General features: G+C 42.0%; 1 protein-coding gene across 4 annotated transcripts in view; it reads right to left on the bottom strand.

Moving 5' to 3' along the window:
• KDM2A (lysine demethylase 2A) overlaps positions 1-21,120 on the bottom strand; it is a 78,669-nt gene that overhangs the window by 12,565 nt on the left and 44,984 nt on the right. For all 4 annotated transcript variants that reach the window (XM_084750293.1, XM_084750291.1, XM_084750290.1 and 1 more), the window contains exons 11-13: positions 20,950-21,076; positions 18,088-18,482; positions 3,561-3,644 (exon numbers count right to left, since the gene is read on the bottom strand). In XM_084750293.1, the coding sequence (XP_084606419.1) occupies positions 3,561-3,644; positions 18,088-18,482; positions 20,950-21,076 (606 nt within the window). The remainder of the gene's footprint in view (positions 1-3,560; positions 3,645-18,087; positions 18,483-20,949; positions 21,077-21,120) is intronic.

Raw genomic sequence — 21,120 nt, 5'->3', positions numbered from 1 at the left:
AAGACTTGCCCCTCCCTAGCTGGGTATGGTGTCATTTGCCTTTAGAGCCAGGTGTTTATCGCTGTGAATTTAAGGCCAACCTGTCTACAAAGTGAGTCCAGGACAGCCAAGGATACACAGAGAAACGAGAGAGAAAGAGAGAGAGAGAGAGAGAGAGAGAGAGAGAGAGGGAGAGAGAGAGGGAGAGAGACAGACAGACACAGAGAGAGAGACAGACAGACAAGCTTTTTTTTTTTAAGGTCATCACTTTGAGGATTTATTTATTTATTATTATTTATACAGTGCTCTGCCTGCATGTACACCTGCAGGCCAAAAGTGGGCATCAGCTCACATTACAGATGGTTGTGAGCCACCATGTAGTTGCTGGAAATTGAACTCAGGACCTTTGGAAGAGCAGGTGGCACTCTTAACCACTGAGACATCTCTCCAGTCCCCCCTCCCATTGTTTTTTAAATGATAACTCAGAATACTCTCCTAAACAGGATGGCAAAGTTCTGGAAGGTGGAACTAGTCTTTTTCTTTTCTTTTTTTTCTGAGACAAGGTTTCACTGTGTAGCCCTGGCTCTCCTGGAACTTCCTTTGAAGACCAGGCTGGCTTCAAACTCAGAGGTAGCTCCTACTCACTTTATTGTGGGACTCAAAAGGAAACTGTGCTGCCTCTGCCTCCCTGAGGGCTGGGATTACAGGTGTACACTACCACCCTTGGCTTGGTGAAACTAGTCACTCCAAACAGCACAAAACTTGTCATACTGTATCTAATAACATTTAACTGTAGAACCAGTGCTTACAATTTTAATACTTGTATTTATTTACCTTGTTAGAGAACTTTTCAAGGATAAGAACCATATCTTCTATTTCTTTAATTTCTCTTTTTTCCACTTTATTTTTAATTTATTCACTTTGCATCCTGATTGTAGCCCCCCTCCCCTAGTCCACAGAAAGGAGGAGCCCTCCTACCCTATCATCTGACCTCTGTCTCTCAAGTCTCATCTGGACTGCTTGCATCATCTTCCTGTGGCCTGACAAGACTGCCCCACCAGAGGGAAGTGATCAAGAGTGGGCATCAGAATCCATGTTGGAGGTAGCTTCTACTCCCATATTGTGGGTACAAGGAGACTATGCTGCCTATCCTATTACATCTGAGCAGGGGGTCTAGGTCCTCACCACGCATGTTCCTTGATTGGTACATCAGACTCTGTAGGGTCCCCTGGGCCCAGATTTGTTGGCTCCGTTGATCTCATTTCTCACCCCCCCCCCCCAAGACAGGGTTTCTCTTTGTAGCCTTGGCTATCCTGGACTCACTCAGTAGCCCAGGCTGACCTTGTACTCACAGCAATTTGCCTGCCTCTGCCTCCCGAGTGCTGGGATTAAAAATATGAGCCACCACACCTGGCTTGATCTCATTATTTCTTAAACAGTTTTCTGACATGAAATACTCAAGAGCCAGAAATAAGTGAATTGTTTTTTAGGCAGTCCCTCATGGCAAGTGACACTCATACCCAGGAAGGAGGTGGCTCTTTGTCGAGTTTATTCAAGCTGGGTGGTAGTGGTCTTTAATTCTAGCACTTTCGAGGCAGAGGCAGGTGGATCTCTGAGCTCAAGGCCAGCCTAATCTATAAAGTGAGTTTCAGGACAGCCAAATTTACAGAGAAACCCTGTCTGGAAAAAGCAAAAAGATATTATTCAACCGCACATTTTTAATATTCTGCCTAAATATCTTAGTAATGTTATGGCTTTGCAACTTTCAGCCAGGAAACACTGAAGAGGGGATCAATTTGACTCATGGCCAGGACAGAATACACAAATTATGTCACAGACAGTACGTTAAAAAAGGTTATACAGGTTGTAACCTTCAAAGGCATGAAAACAAAAAAGTAATGGAGAATTTGTGATGGAAATTCTTTTTTAAAAAAAGATTTATTTATTTATTATGTATACAATGCTCTATCTGCATGTACACCTGTATGCCAGAAGAAGGCACCAGATCTCATTATAGATGGTTGTGAGCCACCATGTGGTTGCTGGGAATTGAACTCAGGTCCTCTGGAAGAGCAGCCAGTGCTCTTAACCTCTGAGCTGTCTCTCCAGCCCCGGAAATTCTTTTTACTCTTAGCTGGGTGTGATGGTAATCTACCTGTATGCCTAGCACACAGGAGGTGGAAGCAGGTCGTGAATTCAAGGACAGCTCTGTACCCTTGGTGAGACCCTGTTTCAGTATGGGAAGGGTAGTAATTCTTGGGATCATAGTCTCGCCATACTAAAATACCTTCTAGTTTTAGGTACATATGTACTGACAAACTAGGGTTAAATCATACTGAGCTTAGTTTCTGGGTCAGAAGAATAGGAAATGTTCTGTGGTCAACCAATGCACACCAACAGAAGCATCTGAACCTGGAGAAAGGGCTCCAGGACGATAGTTTTGTTAAGAAAGTCAATTTCAGCCGGGCGTGGTGGTGCACGCCTTTAATCCCAGCACTCGGGAGGCAGAGGCAGGTGGATCGCTGTGAGTTCGAGGCCAGCCTGGTCTACAAAGTGAGTCCAGTACAGCCAAGGCTACACAGAGAAACCCTGTCTCAAAAAACCAAAAAACAAACAAACAAACAAAACAAAACACCAAAAAAACAACAACAACAACAACAAAAAAACAACAACAAAACAAAACTAAACAACAACAACAACAACAAAAAACCCAAACAACAACAAAAAAGAAAGTCAACTCCTCTGGGCATGGTGGTACATGCCTTTAATCCCAGCACTTGGGAGGCAGAGGCAGGTGGATCGATGAATTTGAGGCCAGCCTGGTCTACAAAGTGAGTCCAGGACAGCCAAGGCTATACAGAGAAACCCTGTCTTGAAAAACAAAAATAAATAAATAAATAAATAAATAAAGTCAGCCAGCCAGCCAACTTCAGGCCAGTCACAGTGCCGTGCACCTATAATGTCAGCACTCAAGGAGGCAGAGGCAGGTGGATTACTATGAGTTGGAGGCCAGTCTGGTTTACAAAGGAATCCAGGACAGCCAAGGCTACACAGAGAAACCCTGTCTCAAAAAAAAAAAAAAGTCAACTTCAAAGAGAACCAATTATCCTTTACTATGAGTTAGGACAGAATCAAGTAATGACTGACTATCAGTATTTTTTTATTTATTTACTCATTTATTGAGATAGAGTTTTGCTTTGTTAGCCCTGACTGGCCTAGAACTTATCAAAATCTTCCTCCTATTTTCTGAGTGCTAGGATCAAAGAAAGGCCTGCACTCCCATGCAGGCCTATCAGGTTTTTCTGAGACATAGTCTCATTATGTACGCTGGGTCCAGGGCAGCCAAGGCTAACACGGAGAAACCCTGTCTCGAAAAACAAACAAGTTCACTATGTAGCTCTGGCTGTCCTAAAGTCAATATAGACCAGGCTGGCCTCAAACCAGCTAGGCTCTGAGCCACCTTACCTGACTATGGATGCATCAACCAAAACCCATCTATGTCCAGTTCTCTTTTATTTTTAGAATGGTAATGATCAATTGGCAATAAACTTAGGTGGCTTGAAGATCAAGCAGTCTCTTACCTTGTCCCTTTTTGGCCACTGCACTATAGGGACTCCAGTGAGGGCTAACTTGGGATCACTACTGGCAAGTTCCTCCAGCAAAATCTAAGAACCAAAAAGAAGGAAGAGCTGAGCATGGTGAACACAAAACCCAAGCACTCTCAACAGCATCCAGACGCAGCCTGACTGCTGCTATCAAGGCTTTTAACCTTGGGTGGGTGTATTGACAGATGCCATTACTTCTAAAAATAAGAAAGCAGATCTACATAGTGAATTCCAGGCCAGCCTGAGCTACAGTGAGGCTTTGTCTCAAACAACAACCACAAAGAGACAGGCTTTTTTGCTCTCAACACTATATCTATTTATTTCTAAGACATCGAAGCAACTAGGTACTAAAGTGTTACTTGTCAAGCAATTTTATAAAGGCCAATAAAATTTTACATCACTTTTATATTTTTCTATAGCAACAATAATCAGTTTTGTTTTTATTTTGTAGGAGTGTGCAAAAGGGCATCAAAATGAATGGCTCATATTAAATTACTAAGACAATATAACCTTTCTGTCCTGGTTGGAAGCAGTACTGGGGATTGAGCTCACAATCTCACACACACATTCTAGGTAATGCTCTACCAATGAGCTATCTCCCCAAACAGACATGTTCTAAGGCTGATTACAACTACAGTGCATGCACACATGTAAGCTGAGTCAGCTTTGTATTTATAACTATTAATGGGAAAGAAATAATCTTAGATCAATAGTTCTTATGACTTTAATAAAAAGTTCGGGTGGCTCAGAAATAACATGGCAGTAAGAAACTGCCAATAAGTGAATCAATCACACCAGCTGACTTTATTTTGAGACATATCATTTTATGTCTTTGAAAGAGATTCTGAATCACAAACCACCAAGTAGAATAAAACTCCCTTCTGATGGTATGAACCACAGAAAAGCATGTAAATATAAGATAAGTTACCCTTGCCTTAAGTATATACGCTAACTTTCAGGGAAAACTAAACTTTGACCTAGAAGGACCAGCATGCTTGGGCCATCTTTAACAAGCATTTTCATAACCAGAACTTTTAATTAACCTAAAGATCATGCTTAAATTTCAGAATTAGGGTTCACAAAACCCGTTTACATTCTAAACAGTTCCTCTATTAAGATCCCTCTTCGCCAAATCTCCAGATGCTTCACACCTTCCCCCAAACCGATCTCCTTTTCAGTCCTTTTATTTACTTCAAGTTGCTATGGCACCCTATTCTAGAGCCTCATGTTGGCACCATACTGTGTGGGGGTGAAGAAGCAGGGTGTGGTACCACGTGGGACAGGGTTCTGTTCCCAGGTCCTAATCTCCCTAGGGTGAAAAATTCAGGTCCATTCAAAATGTGCACTGAGGAGTGCATGGTTCCCCTCCCCCACTTTGCATAAGGGAGGAGTAGGACTCTGCCCATTTCCTCTGCGGGAGAGAACTGAGCTGTCCACAAACAGGGACTTTCCACTTTCAGCAAAGCAGACTGCACAGAAAGGCCTATGATTAAGAGAGTAGAAAAGGAACTTAAGTTCTCTCGAACAGTCTAATTCTACCTATAAGACTTTTGTGGGGGGCACAGGGAAGGGTAGAGAGACAAACTGTGTGGCTACACTGGGTAGGGGCAGTTAACAGACATACCACTCAATTACTAGGGTGTGTGTGGGTGTGAAGGGAAATGCAGATTTCTTTCCCAGCCTAAATTCGCTGAGCCAAGTCTGCAATGCTTTCATTTATAAATAAATAAATAAATAAATAAATAAATAAATAAATAAGACTCTAGCTAAGGCTCTATCAGAAACCATAAAAACGCCACCACCCCTCGCCAGTGGGGATTTAGGATCAAGGAGCGCGGGTGGGGTGGGGGGAGTGCGGAAAGGCTGCTGCCTATCCAGGTTCCAGGCGTGTAGGAGAACATTCAAACACAAGCCCACACCCCACTGAACACAGGAAGGAAAAGAAAACTGAGGGCCTCTGGTCAAGGAGTAAGTAGTCCCCAAAGCCAAGCAACCCAGTTCCAAAGCACACCCCACCCGCTAGAGAACAAGTATTAACAACGGCTCAAGCAACACAAGTAACACAAGCATTGTCCTAGACTAGCCCAGCAGGCAGTTCTGCCTCTTCCGAGACAGTCTCTTCTAGTTACACACACCCAAAACCAGAAAGGGCTTGCCAACCGACCGCCTGACCTTGCATTTCTTGTTGCTCTGGAGCTGCAGAGGCTCTTGGGTGAAGTTTCCCCAGCGCCTTTGTTTTGTTTTCTGTGTTGAAGTTGTGCGAAAGGAGTTGGCTTTCCTGCTTCTAGGAAAATCCTGATTTACGTGAAAATCCTATATCCTCCACAGCATGTAAAGCAGGGCGGTCCCGCTGTAACCCTTCAGGTTACTCAGAGCAGCGTGGAGCACTCTGCGCTCCTTCTAAAGCCCTTCAGCTCTGCCGCGGCTTCCTGTGCCTGCGAACAATGCTGCTGCGTCACCCACATGCAGCTCCCAGAAATGCTTTGCAACGGAAGATGGCAGGAGGGGGAGCTCAGCTCGAGTGAGCCAGGCAGGCAGAGGGCCCGGCCGTTCTGCTGCAGCACCCGGAGAGGGTGTGTTTGGCAGTCGCTCGCCTCCTTGTGATTGGAGGAAGCACAGCCAGGAAGGGAGCTTGGCCAGCCCAGGCCCAAGAGCCTTCCCTCCAACACTGCAACCTGAGAAGCCAAGGCCAGCCCCCAGAGGGCTCTGGGTAGCAGACTTCGGGAGGCGCCAGTAGAAAGGAAAGCTTTAACCCAATCCACCTATACCTGCATACCCTAGCCCACGTCTGTCTTTACAGTGGCCCCACACCACTCCACTCACGGTCACTTACTGTTTTAACTAGAGCTCTCTGTTAAACAGATTTCTCTCCTCTCCAGGACCCCACCAAGAGCCCAGCTTCAGAGGAGGAAGCTGACAGTAGCTTATGCTGTTCTCCAGCCCTTCCTCAGTCACTTGTTAGACACCTGTCCACATTCACATAGCTCCATCCCACCACCAAGTATTTATATCAACACCTTCAGAAATACCGTATTAAGACAACACTGAGATAAAATATGGCTGTTCTGATCACCCATACATGCAGTACACTTCTGGTTCTGACATGGAACCACCAGCAAACTACAACTCTCTATATGCAGGACTCTTGAAGCATTTCCATTGTGAACAAACCAAGCTACTCAGGTGCAATTTAAGGTCAGAACACTTTATCCTCTTGACTCTGTATACAAAGTCCAGGGAGTCAGGGAATAGGTTTTTACCCCACACTGCAGCAGTTTCCTCAACCAATCAGAACTGTCTCACTGTCCAGAAAGCCACTCTGAGATTTCTGCTTCTAAATCAGTTTTACCTCATTCATAATCCTACTGCCTCAGCTTTCCAAATGTTAGAATTATAGGTCTGACTACCTTCTTATTGATTTTATTTATGAAGCAAACAGCCTTTACTCTATTGACAGTTCAATGACATCTTCTATACTGTTTTGAGGTCCTCAAGCCAGGGTGAATGAAGCTCAACATTTGTTCATACACTTTCATTGGGCTACAGCAGAAAGGCAAGGTTCACACAGGTCAGAGGCCTACACACAGGTATCATCAGCATGGGAGGAGAAGCTGAGAGGAAAAGGCTACGAAGCAGCAGAATTTGTATTTTCCAGATCCTCCTAATATAACTGCAGGAACTATTTTGATATAAACTTCTGTCTTTCACTACCATTATTTTTTTTAATTACATTTATTTATTTGTACATGCATATAAAGGTCAGAGGACAACTTTTATGTCAGTCCCTGAGTGAAACTTGTCAGTCTTGACAATAAGCACCATAATCATGAGTTTCTGGAATAGACTTAGTGACCTAATAGGCTTTCTGGGATCTGGGCTGGTGTCACGATCTGTGTTTGTGAATACACTTTTTGCCAGTTTCCCTCCCTGTGTTGTTTGCCCAGACTTAGCTCCATCCCCTGGGGGCTCAAGTGATCCTCCTGGACTTTACCAGTAGCTGAGACTCTACACAAGTAGCATGTGCTTATTTTCACGGTAGCTTACAAAATCAGAGAGGTACTTCTGTGTTCCTGATTGAGTTCTTCCATGGTCATCCTGACCTCACATCTCTCCTTTGCACTTCCATTTTAATAGTCAAAAGCCAAGTATATTCATTTACTTCATATGAAAAGTCAATTAAGTTTCTTAGAAAATGCTTATCTTTAGTGCTATCCTAGAGGGACGCTAGAATACTTCAAGGAAAATTGGTTATAGCAAAATCTACCAGAAAAGATGGAAAACAGATACAAGCAAAGTTTCAAATTACATATTAAACAGTCCTAATTTTGTCCTGTCCTATAATTAACAATAAAAGATGGCTAATAAACAATGAATAAACTGGGCATGGTGGCATATCCCTGCAATGCCAGCATTTATTTTAGGAAGGTAAGGCAAGAGCTTGCAACTTCAGGATCACCTTAAGCAGCATAGTGAGACCCAGGCATCCAGGCAGTTGTGGTGCACACTTTTAATCCTAGCGTTTGGGCGGGAGAGGCAAGTGGATCTCTGTGAGTTTAAGGCCAGCCTGGTCTACAGAGTTTCAGGACAGCCAGGGATACACAGAGAAACCCTGTTTTGAAAAGCAAAACAAAACACCACCACCACCACCACCACCAAGAAGAAAGAACACTGCCTTTTACAACACTGAAAACTTTAAAGAATCTCATAGTTTAAAACACAACCTTATTTGACTTCAAAGTTATTTAAAGTTTTCTATTATTCAGTTAGAAAGTGAAGAAATGGCTCAGCAGTTGAGAGGACTAAGTTTGGTTACCAGCACGCACAGGTAACTATAACTCCAGCTTCAGAAAACCTGGTACCCTGGTCCTTTGAGGGCACCTTCAGACATACAGGTGACACATACATAAACACAAATACACAAGCGTAAGTCAGTCAAGGGTGCATATCTTTGATTACAGCATTTAGAAAGCAGAGGAAGCGGATTTTATTTTTTTAATGTATATAGTGCTCTGCATGCATGTATACCTGCAGGCCAGAAGAGGGCATCAGATCACATTAGTATAGATGATTGTGAGCCACCATGAGGTTGCTGGGAATTGAACTCAGGACCTTTAGAAGAGCTGTCAGTGCTCTTAACTTCTGAGTCATCTCTCCAGCCTGAGGAAGTGGATCTTTATAATCCACCTGGCCAGCCTGGTCCACATAGCCAGGACAGCCAAGACTATGTAGTGAGACTTTGTCTCAACAAACAAAATAAAAACGTAAATAATAAAATAATCTTTAAAAATACTAGGGGCTGGGGCTAAAGTGCTTGCCTTGCAAGTATGAGGGCTCAAATTCTGTTTCTAGCACTCATGGTGGGTGGCTTACTCCAGACCCAGAGGATCTGACTGATGTTTCTGGCCTCAAAGGGCACCTGTACTCCCATATACATATTCACACATATCCACATACCTAAAACAAACAAACAAAAACAAAACAAAAAACAACAACTTTAGCTGGGCAGTTGGTATTACACACCTTTAATCCCAGGCCTTGGAAGGCCAAGGCAGCCTGGTCTACAGACTTGAGCTCCAAGACAGCCAGAGCTACAAAGAAAAACGCTTGTCTCCAAAAAACCCCAAAAAAACAAATAACAAACAAACAAACAAACAACAACAAAAAACAAAACAAACAAACAAACAACACAGCCTCTCTAAAATCTTTAAAACATTAGGGTCAGCAGATAAGTCGGTGGGCATTGAGCAAGACTGACAACCCAAGTTGAATCCCTGGAATCCACATAAAGGTGCAAGAGATCCTATTTTACAAAGTTGTCCTTTGTACTGTAGTAGGCATGTATTCTCCTTAGGATACCAACAAAGTTGTCCCCTAGGTTTTACTTACACACTGTGTGTGTGTGTGTGTGTGTGTGTGTGTGTGTGTGTGTGTGTTAGTTATATATATCTGCAAAGAAATTTTATTGCATGGTATTTATTTTTATTTTGTGTATTCATGTTTCCCCTGCATGTATATATCACTTGCATGCCTGTTAACTGAGGTAAACAGAAGCCAGCATTGGATTCCCTGCACCTGGAGTTATATGGTTATGAGCTGCCTTATGTGTACTAGTACTTGAACTTGGGTTCGCTGAAAGAGCAGCCAGTGTTCTTATCCATTAACTAAGCCATCTCTCCAGCCCCAGATAACTACTATTTCTACAGTTATTTGCCACTACAACTCTGCTTCAGTATTATCATACTCCCACGGTGGAGCTTAGTGTAAAATTTTAGATACAAGATAAAATGTTAAAAATTCTCAATCAGAGGGGCATGAGTCTATTGCACCATGAAGAACAATTTCCCAATTTATAAACTGAAAGCTATTAGCATTTACAGAATGTTGTTGTAGTCACTTTGTTTCATCTACCAGGGCAGTTTTAGCTGGTGAGAATAAGAAGATAGACACCTCTTCCCTATTTAGGATAAACTCTCCCACCTTCCCTTAGAGTCTGCTTTGGGCCCTGTGTATAGCAAATGCACAATGTATATACTTCTTAGCCTATTTCAATGCCCACTCTACAAGTGGACTTGAAGGCCCTAGATGACAAGACTAACACTGAATAGATGAATTTCATAGATTTGTGACTAGCTACAATGTTACCACTTTTTAATCACTAACATTAAGATTTAAATTTTTTGGTGCTGACATGGAAATATATTCTCTGACACTGAGCCCCACTTCTAAGCCCTATCATTAATTTTTACAATTCCATGGAGATTACTTTATAGAGGAAAGAACAAGTTTTCATGCCTTTAGTAACTTAATGTTGCATAGTATGACTGTTAAGCTGATTAAAAAGGTTTTTTTGTATGTATATATATATTGAGAATTCTTTTTGTTTGTTTTGTTTTTGAGACAGGGTTTCTCTGTGTAGCCTTGACTTGTCCTGGACTTTGTATACCAGGCTGGCCTTGAACTCACAGTGATCCATCTGTCTCTGCCTCCCAAGTGCTGGGATTAAAGATGTGAGCCACCACTGCCTGGCTACATTGGGAATTCTTTATCAGGGAAAAAAAAAACAAAAAACAAACAAACAAAAAACCCAGCAAACCAAACCCAAACCCAGAAACACCGATATAAACAAAGCTATAAAATCCAACTAGATGCTTCCAGTTTACTGTCATCACCCTTAGAGAGCCCTGTTTAAAGCAGATTATGATGCACCTCTCAAGAACTCTTTGCAATGAGTTATTCCTATGAATGGAGTTGAACTATACAGTTTCGTAGTTTGTCTTTTTATTTAACATATAAAGTTGCAACTATTCTACTTTAGAAATATTTTACAGTAGGAGAGCTGCTTTTTATTTTTTTTTTACATCTCCTTAAGCTGTTGAGGTTACTCACATTTCCCAGTCTTATCCAATAAGTCAATACTCTTTAAGTGCTCTATTTTTTCCTCTATATTCCATGATTCTTTTTCCAACACTGTAAAACAATATTTTAGAATATTCAAAGCCCTTTATCACAGACCTAAAATGGACTTTTCTTCAAGGAATATGTAATTTTGCCTATTTCATCTCATTTTCCTTTCATCTGTCCTACTTGTTATTTCTGAGAAGCAGATAGATACTAACAATATAGAATTATTTTCTGCAAAAGAGTAAACTGATTCCTTTTGTCCCACAACTGCAACGTTGCTACCAGCACATAAACACCAAGTTCTCCAGTGTCACAGAGTGCCCATATGTACAGTAGATTGACACCTATCCAGCCTAATCGTTTTATTTATTTTGGTTTTTTGGACACGGTCTCATTCTGTATCCCAGGCTGGTTTCAAACTCAGCATTGTTTCAGCCCTCTGAGTGCTTGGTATTTACAGGCATGAGCCACCAGCTGGCGAGGAGGAAGAGAGGAGGAAGAAGAGGAAGAAAGCACTTTATTATTGCTGCTGCTGCTGCTGCTAAAGCGCTTTACTTTTAATTATATTTAGGGAGCATACATGAGTAGTATATAGCTCAGGCCAGAAGAGGGCACCAGATCCGCTGGAACTAGCATTATAGTGAACTGGAGTGAGCTGATCAACACGGGTGCTGACAACTAAACTTGGATCCTCTCGCAAGAGTGGCAAAGTGCAAGCGCTCTCAATTGCTGAGCCACCACCCCAGCCCCTTATAAATGCTTTTTAAAAGGGAGCGGGGTGCACATGGTTTTGCTATATAGCCCCGGCTGGACTAAAACTCTGTTATGTAAACCAGGCTGGTCTTGAACTTAAAGAAACTGACTTGGCTCAACGCTTTCATTAGGTGATACTTCAGATTCTGAAGGTTTTTTAGTTTAATTCTCATTACACATAACTGATGGAATACAGCTGTTCTCTGATGCTAGCTTTAAGTGTTTTCTTCTTATTTTTGAAAGGGGTCCTATTTTGTTGCCTAGGGTAGTCTGAAATTCCTAGGCCCAACTGATCCTTTTGTCCCTATCTCTTGAGTAACAACCATGCCATGCCCAGGACAACAGAGGCTGCACTTCTGACATCTCTTGCTCGAGGAAACAAGAGACACAGTGTAAAGGAAGTCCTGAGAGAAGAACTCATCTCATGGGCACCAAGGTCCTTATGTTGTAACCTGTGCTACAGTCTTAGCCAGTGTTGACAGCTGTATTACCCTTGATAAACACAAAGAAGCTCTGTGGGCTCCCCATGGTTGGGGACCTTTGGATGCCACGTGCCCTTCCCCTCCCTCCCCAAGACTCATTCACTTGCCTTTCTGCTGCCTTCTTTTATTTTCTACGTTCTTCCCTGGTATACTACTGGACCACTATTTCCTTTAATCTTTGTACCGAGGCCAGGCACGGCAGCCGATACACATGTGTGATCCTAGTGCCTGGGAGGCTCAAGCAGGAAGAGTCCTAATTTGAGGTCAGCCTGGACTCCCAACAAGTCTCTATAAAAAACCAAACCAAATAATTTTTTTCTTTATTTAGCTACTTTAAATTGCTTACTTAAGTGAGTTTTATATATTTCTACCAGGAACTTTGACCTTGAACAACAGAATAGGGTAATATAGCGTTCTACAACTGGATTTAGTAAAACTAGATCCACAGACATTATCTTAGAACTGAAATTATACTCATTTTTATGAACTAGAAACACAGACCAAAGTAATATTATCAATCTTTTTTCAATATTTTAAAGATTTATGTGTTTATTATGTATATGAATACTCTATCTGCATGTATACCTGCATGCCAGAAGAGGGCATCAGATTGCAGTATAGATGGTTATGAGCTACCATGTGGTTGCTGGGAATTAAACTCGGGATCTCTGAAAGTACAGATAGTGTTCTTAATTGCCGAGCCATCTCTCCAGCCCCCTACATAATCTTATGAATCATTTCTTTTATAGAATTTATAAAGACAATTATCCAAGTTAAACAAGTCTCAAAAGCCAAAATGTATGTTTCCCAAATGTACTTGTGATGAAATAGCTGCAATAAAAAGAGGCTGCTATATATAGCTGGCATGGTGGTGCATATCTTTAATGCCAACACTAAGGGAGGAAGAGACAGGTGAACTGCTGTGAGTTCGAGGCCAGCTTGGTGTACAAAGTGAGTTCAGGACAACCAAGGTTACTCAGAAAAGCCCTGTTTCAAAAAACCAAAGAGCAAACCAATCAACCAACTTTAAAAAGGCTGTTGTAGAAACCAATGATGTTATAATCAATCACTATAAAGAAAAGTAAAGCTGCACTTGGTGGCAAACACCTTTAATCCAAGGATTAGAAGCAGACAAGCTGGTTCCATGCTAGCTTGGTCTGCATAGCAATTTTTAGACAAGCTAGAGCTATACAGACCCCGGCTAAAAATAATCTATTTTGGTAGCCTAGGCTAGTTTGCACGCACACGCACCCTTGAACCTCATTTTAGGCTCTTCATTTTTTTTCCTTTTTACTAATACATTAAAAATGTAAAATGCCATTAAGATGTCAACTATTAAAGGAAAACATAAACAATAAGGTCCCATCCAAGTCTTTGGAATTCTTTCCAGAAGTGGCATAACTTGAGGAGCACCTGCGTTAGATGACACAGAGTCCAAGGAAAATCTGAATCAAGAATTGGGAATGGGGGCTGGAGAGATGGCTCAGAGGTTAAGGGCAACAACTATTCCTCCAGAGATCCTGAGTTCAATTCCCAGCAACCACATGATGGCTCACAGCCATCTATAATGTAATCTGATGCCTTCTTCTGGCCTGCAGGTGTACATGCAGACAGAGCACAGTATACATAATAATAAATAAATCTTAAAAAAAAAAAAAAAAGGGACCAGAGCCAGTCATAATGATGCACGCCTTTAGTTCCAGTAGTTGGGGTGGGTGGGTGGAGAAGATCACTGTGGGTTCCAGGACAGCCTGGGATATGCAGAGACACCCTATCTGAACAAACCAACCAACCAAAACCATCATGGGGATGGAAGACTTACTGCCTATAATTTCAAACACTCTATGGTCCTGATACAAAAACAGACCTACAGACCAACAAGAACAAATACTTGTTCCAGATACAAATAACAGATACAGACACCTAATTTCCAACAAAGGTATCAAAAAACATGTATTGGGGAAAAGCAAAAAAAAAAAAAAAAAAAAAGCTTCACCAAACAATGCTTGGAAAATTAGCTTAGACTATATAGATCAGAAACTTTTACCTTGTACAAAAATAAATTCAAAATTGTTCAAAGACCTTTAACATCAAAATTGATAGTGAAAAAAAATGGGTAAAAGCCAGTGAGATAGTTTAGTGGGAAAAGACACCTGCTGCTAAATCTGAAAAGTTTGATTACCTAGAATTCATGTCATGGAAAGAGAGAAGTAAAACTCCCAACTAGTCATCTTTGGATCTCTACATGCGTGCTATGACACATGTGCACACACACACACACACACACACACCTGGCAAAGAGTACCTTTTTTTTTTTTTTTTTGAAAATTGGAAGCTGAGCATACTGGTGCACACTTTTAATCCCAGTACTTAGGAAGAAGAGGTAACGTTAGGAGGCTATCTATGAGTTCGAGGCCAGCCTGGTCTACATAAAGTCAGTTTCAAGACAGTCAGAGCTATGTAGAGGGATCTTGTCTCAAAACAAAACACCCTACGCCACACACCCCCAATAAGGGGCAGAGGGTGGGGCTGAAAGGATGGCTTAGTGGTTAGGAGCATCTGTTGCTCTTTCACAGGACTGAAGTTTGGTTGCCCAGCACATTGGACATGGCTCAGAAACACTTGTAACTCCAGTTCCTCTGGCCTCAACACGCATTCACATGCACATGTGCATGAGCACACACACTTGCACGCACACATATTAGTAAATTTTTATTTTGTTTTTTTCAGACAGGATTTCTCTGTGTAGCTGTGGTTGTCCTGGAAATTACTCTGTAGACCGGGTTGGCCTTTAACTCATACAGATCCAACTGCCTGCCTCCTACGTGTTGCTATTAAAGGCATGCACCATCACCACCTGGCTAAAATTTTAAAAATATGTATTTTAAGATGTCCTCTGAGAAACTCCACCCATTGGGGGGTCAGGACAGATACTGGGACTCAAAGCTGGACTCTGGGGTGGAGCACTGAGAGTTGTAGGGAAGAATAGGCGGATGGAAGGTCCAGGAGGGAGCAGGAGCTCCACAGGGAGACCATCAAGGCCTGTGGATCTGGACACAGGGGGGCCCATACAAACTGATACACCAGTCAAGGTCAATGTATGCAGAGAAACAACCTCTCCCCTGTTCAGACATAACTGATGGACTGCCGATTCTCAATGTGGGGGGAAAGGGGGAGCTACTGGTGAACCTCTGACATGCACTTTGGTGCCCACGATTTGGTCACTGTCCTTTAGCAAGACAGCCTAGCAGACACATAGAGGAAGGGGATGCAGGCTATCCTGATGAGACCTAATAGGCTGCCACCAGACAGTTGGTGTAGGAGCCCCCAGCCATCAAAGGTCTGGGGAGGGGAACAGGCAGAAGAGGGAGGGAGAGTGGGAATAGGAAGATAAGAGGAAGGGGATAATAATCGGGATGTAATGTGAATAAATTAAAATAAATAAAATATACATTTAAAAGTAAAAATTATACCTATATTTTTTAAATAAAAAAAATATACAACACACTTCAAGATATAACTTTAATCCCAACTACTCAAGAGACAGAGGCAGGAGAATATTTGTGAGTTCAAGGCCAGCCAAGGCTATATAGAAAAACTCTGTCTTTAGGGCTGGAGAACTAGCTTGGCAATTAAGAGCACTGAATGTTCTTCCAAAGGACCCGAGTTCAATTTCTGGGACCCACATGGCAGCTCAGAACTGTCTGTTAACTCCAAGATCTGGCACTTTCACATAGACATACATGTATAAAGCAGGCAAAACACCCGTGTATATAAATAAATAAAGGGGGGGGGGGGGAGAACAACCTTGTCTCAAAAAACAAAGAAAGAACTAGAGAGATGGCTCAGTGGTTAAGAGCATGTACCACTCTTCCAGAGGACTAGAATTCAATTCCCAGGACCTGTATCATATCAGGCAGCTCACAAACATCTGACACCTCTGGCTTCTTCAAGCACCTGCATCATATGTAATACCCACACACAAATATGCACTTCATTTATTTTATTTATTTATTGAACTCAAGACCTCTGGGAGAGCAGTCACTGCTCTTAACCTCTGAACCATCTCTCCGTCCCCCACATTATTATTTATTAAATAAATAAATAAATAAATAAAACAAAGCCAGGCGATAGTGGCCCATAACTTTAATCCCAGCAATCAGGAGGCAGAGGCAGGAGGACCTCTATGAGTTCTAGGCCAGCCTGCTATACAGAGTGAGTTCCAGGACAGCCAGGGGTACCAACAACCAAAAAACCCCCAAGCTACAACAAAAAGATGTATTAATTAGCAAGGACTTTTTTGAAGAGGACGCAAATAGCAAAGAAAACAATCCCCAAATTAACAAATAAGATTTTCTGAAAAATTAAAAAGTTTCTAGCCGGGCAGTGGTGGCACACACCTTTAATTCCAGAACTCAGGAAGCAGAGGAAGGCAGATCTCTGAGCTCAAGGTCTCAAAAAACAAAAACTAAAACTTAAAACAAATACAAATGCTCAATAAATATCTGAAAAGGTATACTTAGTCATCAATACAAAGTAAATTAAAGCTACAGTGAGATTTCACCCAACCCCCAGTCAGAATAATTAGCACAGAGAAAAATCAATGACTGGAGCTGGTTGCAGTCAAGTGCTTGATATGCAAGCCTAAGGACCTGAGTTTAATCCCCATCTCACTGCCACACATGCACCTCTATTCAATAATAATCATAAAGGAAGGAAGAAAAAGAAAGGCCGGGTAGTGGCGGCACATGCCTTTAATCCCAGCACTCGGGAGGCACAGGCAGGCAGATCAATGTGAGTTCGAGGCCAGCCTGGTCTACAAAGTGAGTCCAGGACAGCCAAGGCTACACAGAGAGACCCTGTCTCGAAAAAACAAAAAAATAAAGAAAACCAGTAACAATAAATGTTAGTGAAGACCTGTGGAAAACGGGATTTTTATACATTGCCGGTAGGAATGTAAACTGGTATAGGTGTGTGGAAGTCAGTTTGGTAGCTCCTCAAAAAAACTAAAAATAGAAGTACTCTATTACCCAGGTATGCCACTGGGTATATACCTGAAAGACTCCAAGTCACCATGACACAAATATTTGGATATACATTTTTATTGCTGGACTATTAACAATAGCTAAGAAATGGAACCAGCTTAGGTGCTTATCAACAGATAAATGAATAATGAAAATGTGGCACATAATTACACAATAAAGTTTCATCCAACAGTTATCCAAAAAAAAAAAAAAAAAAAGCCCATGGTATTTCAGGAAAATGGATGGAACTGCAGAATATTATGTGCAATCTGTATTTGTGTGGGGGAGGATGGGGTAGAAAGGAAACCATGGAAGGGAAGGAAAAGAGAAGAGAAAAAAAAAACCAGTGTAATAAAGAAATATATGTGACACAAAAGCAGAAAGGGGACTATCTGGGGGAAGCACAGAGTATGGCTGTGAAGGAGAGAATCAGCTTCTGGCCAGTCCTCTCACTTCAACAAGGAATGTCAGGATTACAGGTGGGCATTACTGCATCACTTTGTTGCTGTTTGATTTAAATATAGGCCCCAATAATTGCTTGTGCAGCAAGGGAAATTACCTGCTGCACCATCTCTAGGAACTATATTCAGGTCATCAGGTCTATTCGCTGAGCCACCTCACCTGCCCCACACTTTCTCCACACTGGTGGTAAGCTTCAAGTTAAGTCAACACCAAAGATAAAAATGTTCCATTTTTAAATTGGTAGCTTAATGTCACTCTAGAAATTGAAACACTACACAGGCACATATTAACTTCCCTGTAGTTGAAGCATCCTTAATGCCTGTACTTTCTCCCTCCAAATCCAGAAACCTGATTCTTCTAGACAGGTCAACAGTTGCTTACCTTTACGTCAGCAATCAGCGCATCTTCATCTTCTATCCCCGTGGGGACACACTTCTTGTGCAGTGGCAGTGACTCTAACTTATCTACAAGACAGCGAAGACCTTCAAGCTCAAAGTGGGTCAGATGCACTTGCCTATCCTTTCTAGGGCTACATTGGGGATCCCAAACTTGGCCATTTTGGGATCCCCGGCTAGAGTCTGAGGGTGAATCTCCAGATAAAGTTTTCTTCAGACTTGGAAGACTTCGGCTGGCTTTGCCAAGTCCATCATAATCCAGGTTGACTCCATTAGCAACGGGGCTAGTAAGCACAGACCGCTTACTGTTCAAGCGCCGGGCTTCTCTGTCCACCCCTTCCTCATCAGCATTGCCAGACTCCAACTCATTTAATTCCATATCTACCAATGCAAAGGCAAAGGCAATAAATGTCAGTTGGCTAGTTGATCATCGAGAAAAACAGCACAGTAGTACATCCAAGGTTATAAACGACAAGGTCAATGCTGAAAACCAGAGTTAAAAATAGAAATAATCCTATAGTGGGTGGGTGGTGCATGCCTTTATTCCCAGAATACTGGTTAGCAGAGGCAGGAGGATCTTTGTGAGTTCCAGGCTAGCCTGGTCTACATAGTGAGATACAGGCCAGCTACAGTGAGACTCTGTCTTAAAAAAGAAAAAAGAAAAAAGGAAAGAAAAGTATATGAAATGACCATGTTGAGAGGCTGAAGAGATAGATGGCTCAGTGATTAAGAGCATTTGTTACTCTTGCAAAGGATCCTGGTTCCATTCCTAGTACAAACAGGATGGTTCATAACCATCTAGAATGGGATCTGACACCCTCTTCTAAACACCGCAGGTACCAAACACTTATGTGGTACAAATACATACATACACTCACACATAAAACAAAGCTTTAAAAACAATCTTAAAAAAGAAACTACTGTTCATCCAATTGAGCATTTCTCTTGATATTGGGAAATATCAGAGCTTAAAAACAAAGATATTAGAGTCTCATCAGCCAAGTCCAAAGTGTGGCTTTGCCACTTATTAACTATAGGATCATAAAATGGATTATAAAAAGTTTTAAAAATCAGCCAGGTGTAGTGGCTCATGCCTTTAATCCCAGCACTTGGGAGGCAGAGCCAGGCGGATCGCTGTGAGTTCAAGGCAGAAGCAGGTAGATCTCTGCGAGTTCTAGGCCAGCCTGGTTTACAAAGCGAGTCCAGGACAGCCAAGGCTACACAGAGAAACCCTGTCTCAAAAAACCAACCAACCAAACAAACAAAAAGCCGTGATTATAATACACAACAAGTACATAAGATTAGGCCATCAACTTCCATCATGGGTGAGAGAGGGTATCAAGGGTCAGAGCCTATGGGCAGTCAAGTATTGGTAAGGAAGTATTGTTCCTAAGTTCCTCACCTCCTTGAAGATCTGTTTACAGTTAATGGTCATAGAAGGAGAGAGAGACTTTCTTCATTGTGTAGCCACTCATTGCCATGTTATCTGTAAATAATCCTTCACACAGGCTTCTATAATAACTCTAATTATATTTATTAGTTGATAAACCCCTAAAGGGCCTGGAGATAGCTCAACAGTTGAGAGCACTGGCTGTTCTTCCACATGACCCAGGTCCAATACACGTGTACGTACGTACGTACGTACACACACACACACACATACACACTAGCTACACACTAGCTACACACAGTCTGTAACTCCATGTCTAGGGACTTTGATACCTTTACATAGACATACATGCAGGCAAAACATCAATGCACATAAAATAAAAATAAATCACTAAATTCTTATCCTTGGCTGTCCTGGAACTCATAACCCCCACCCCCACCCGAACGCCTGAGACAGGGTTTCTCTGTGTAGCCTTGGCTCTCCTGGACTCACTTTGTAGACCAGGCTGGCCTGGAACTCACAAGGATCCGCCTCCCTCTGCCTCCCAAGTGCTGGGATTAAAGGTGTGCACCACCACTGCCTGGCCTGAACTCACTCTTTAGACTAGGCTGGCCTTGAAATCAAGATATTCACCTGCCTGTGCCTCCCAGAGAGGGGAGGGGGAGTGGGGAGAGGAGGAAGGAAAGAAAAAGAAAACTCTCTTTAAAAAAAAAAAGAAAGAAAGAAAGAAAGAAAGTAGCTGAGTGCAGTGGCTCACTCTAGTCCCAGCACTCGGGAGGCAGAGGCAGGTGGATCATTATGAGTTCGAGGCCAGCCTGGTCTACAAAGTGAGTCCAGGACAGCCAGGAGTACAAGAGAAACCCTGACTCAAAAAACAAGAAGGAAGGAAGGAAGAAAGGAAGGAAGGAAAGAAACTGGGTGTGGTGGCCTTTGAGCCCAACACTAGGAGGCAAAGGAAGGTGGATCTCTGTAAATTCAAGGCCAGCCTGGTCTATAAAGGAGTCCAGGACAGCCAAGGCTACACAGAGAAACTCTGTCTCAAAAAAACAAACAAAACAAAACAAAACAAAAACCAAACTAACAAAAAAGAAAGTAGACAGGGACTAGCTAGGGAGAGAAGAGATTTGTAGGCAAGTGAGATATGAGGGTAATGGGGGTTAAACGTATGAAAACATCATAAGGAAACCAACCAGAATGTATAATATATATAAACAATGTACACTTGTCTTGAGATGAATATAGCAACCCAGTCAAAGATAAGACCCACATATTTCATTCAGCCTGTTATCAGCCTTCATATCTAAGTGTATACTTAGTGTTCAACCACAGTAAATGAATTTGGAATTTTCAAACAAAAAAGTACACAAAAGCCAAAAATACTAAACTGTAACTAAAAAGAAACAATAAAAAATTTCAGCTGAAGTGAGTCTTGAAAGTTCATGGAATCATAACACTTACCCATGCTAAGGGATTCTTTTTGAAACTCCTTAGTTAGGTGGGATCGGTTGGTTATGCAGTATACATAGCGCTCCAACACATACCAACACATTTCATAGTAAAATGGGTAACGGAATTTATTTGGAACCTAAACAGAAAAACAGTAATGAAAAACAAGGCAATAACAAAGGA

Source organism: Acomys minous (assembly GCF_964271855.1).
Source record: "Acomys minous genome assembly, chromosome: 2".
Lineage (NCBI taxonomy): Eukaryota > Metazoa > Chordata > Mammalia > Rodentia > Muridae > Acomys > Acomys minous.
This window is presented reverse-complemented; position numbering and strand designations above follow the sequence as displayed.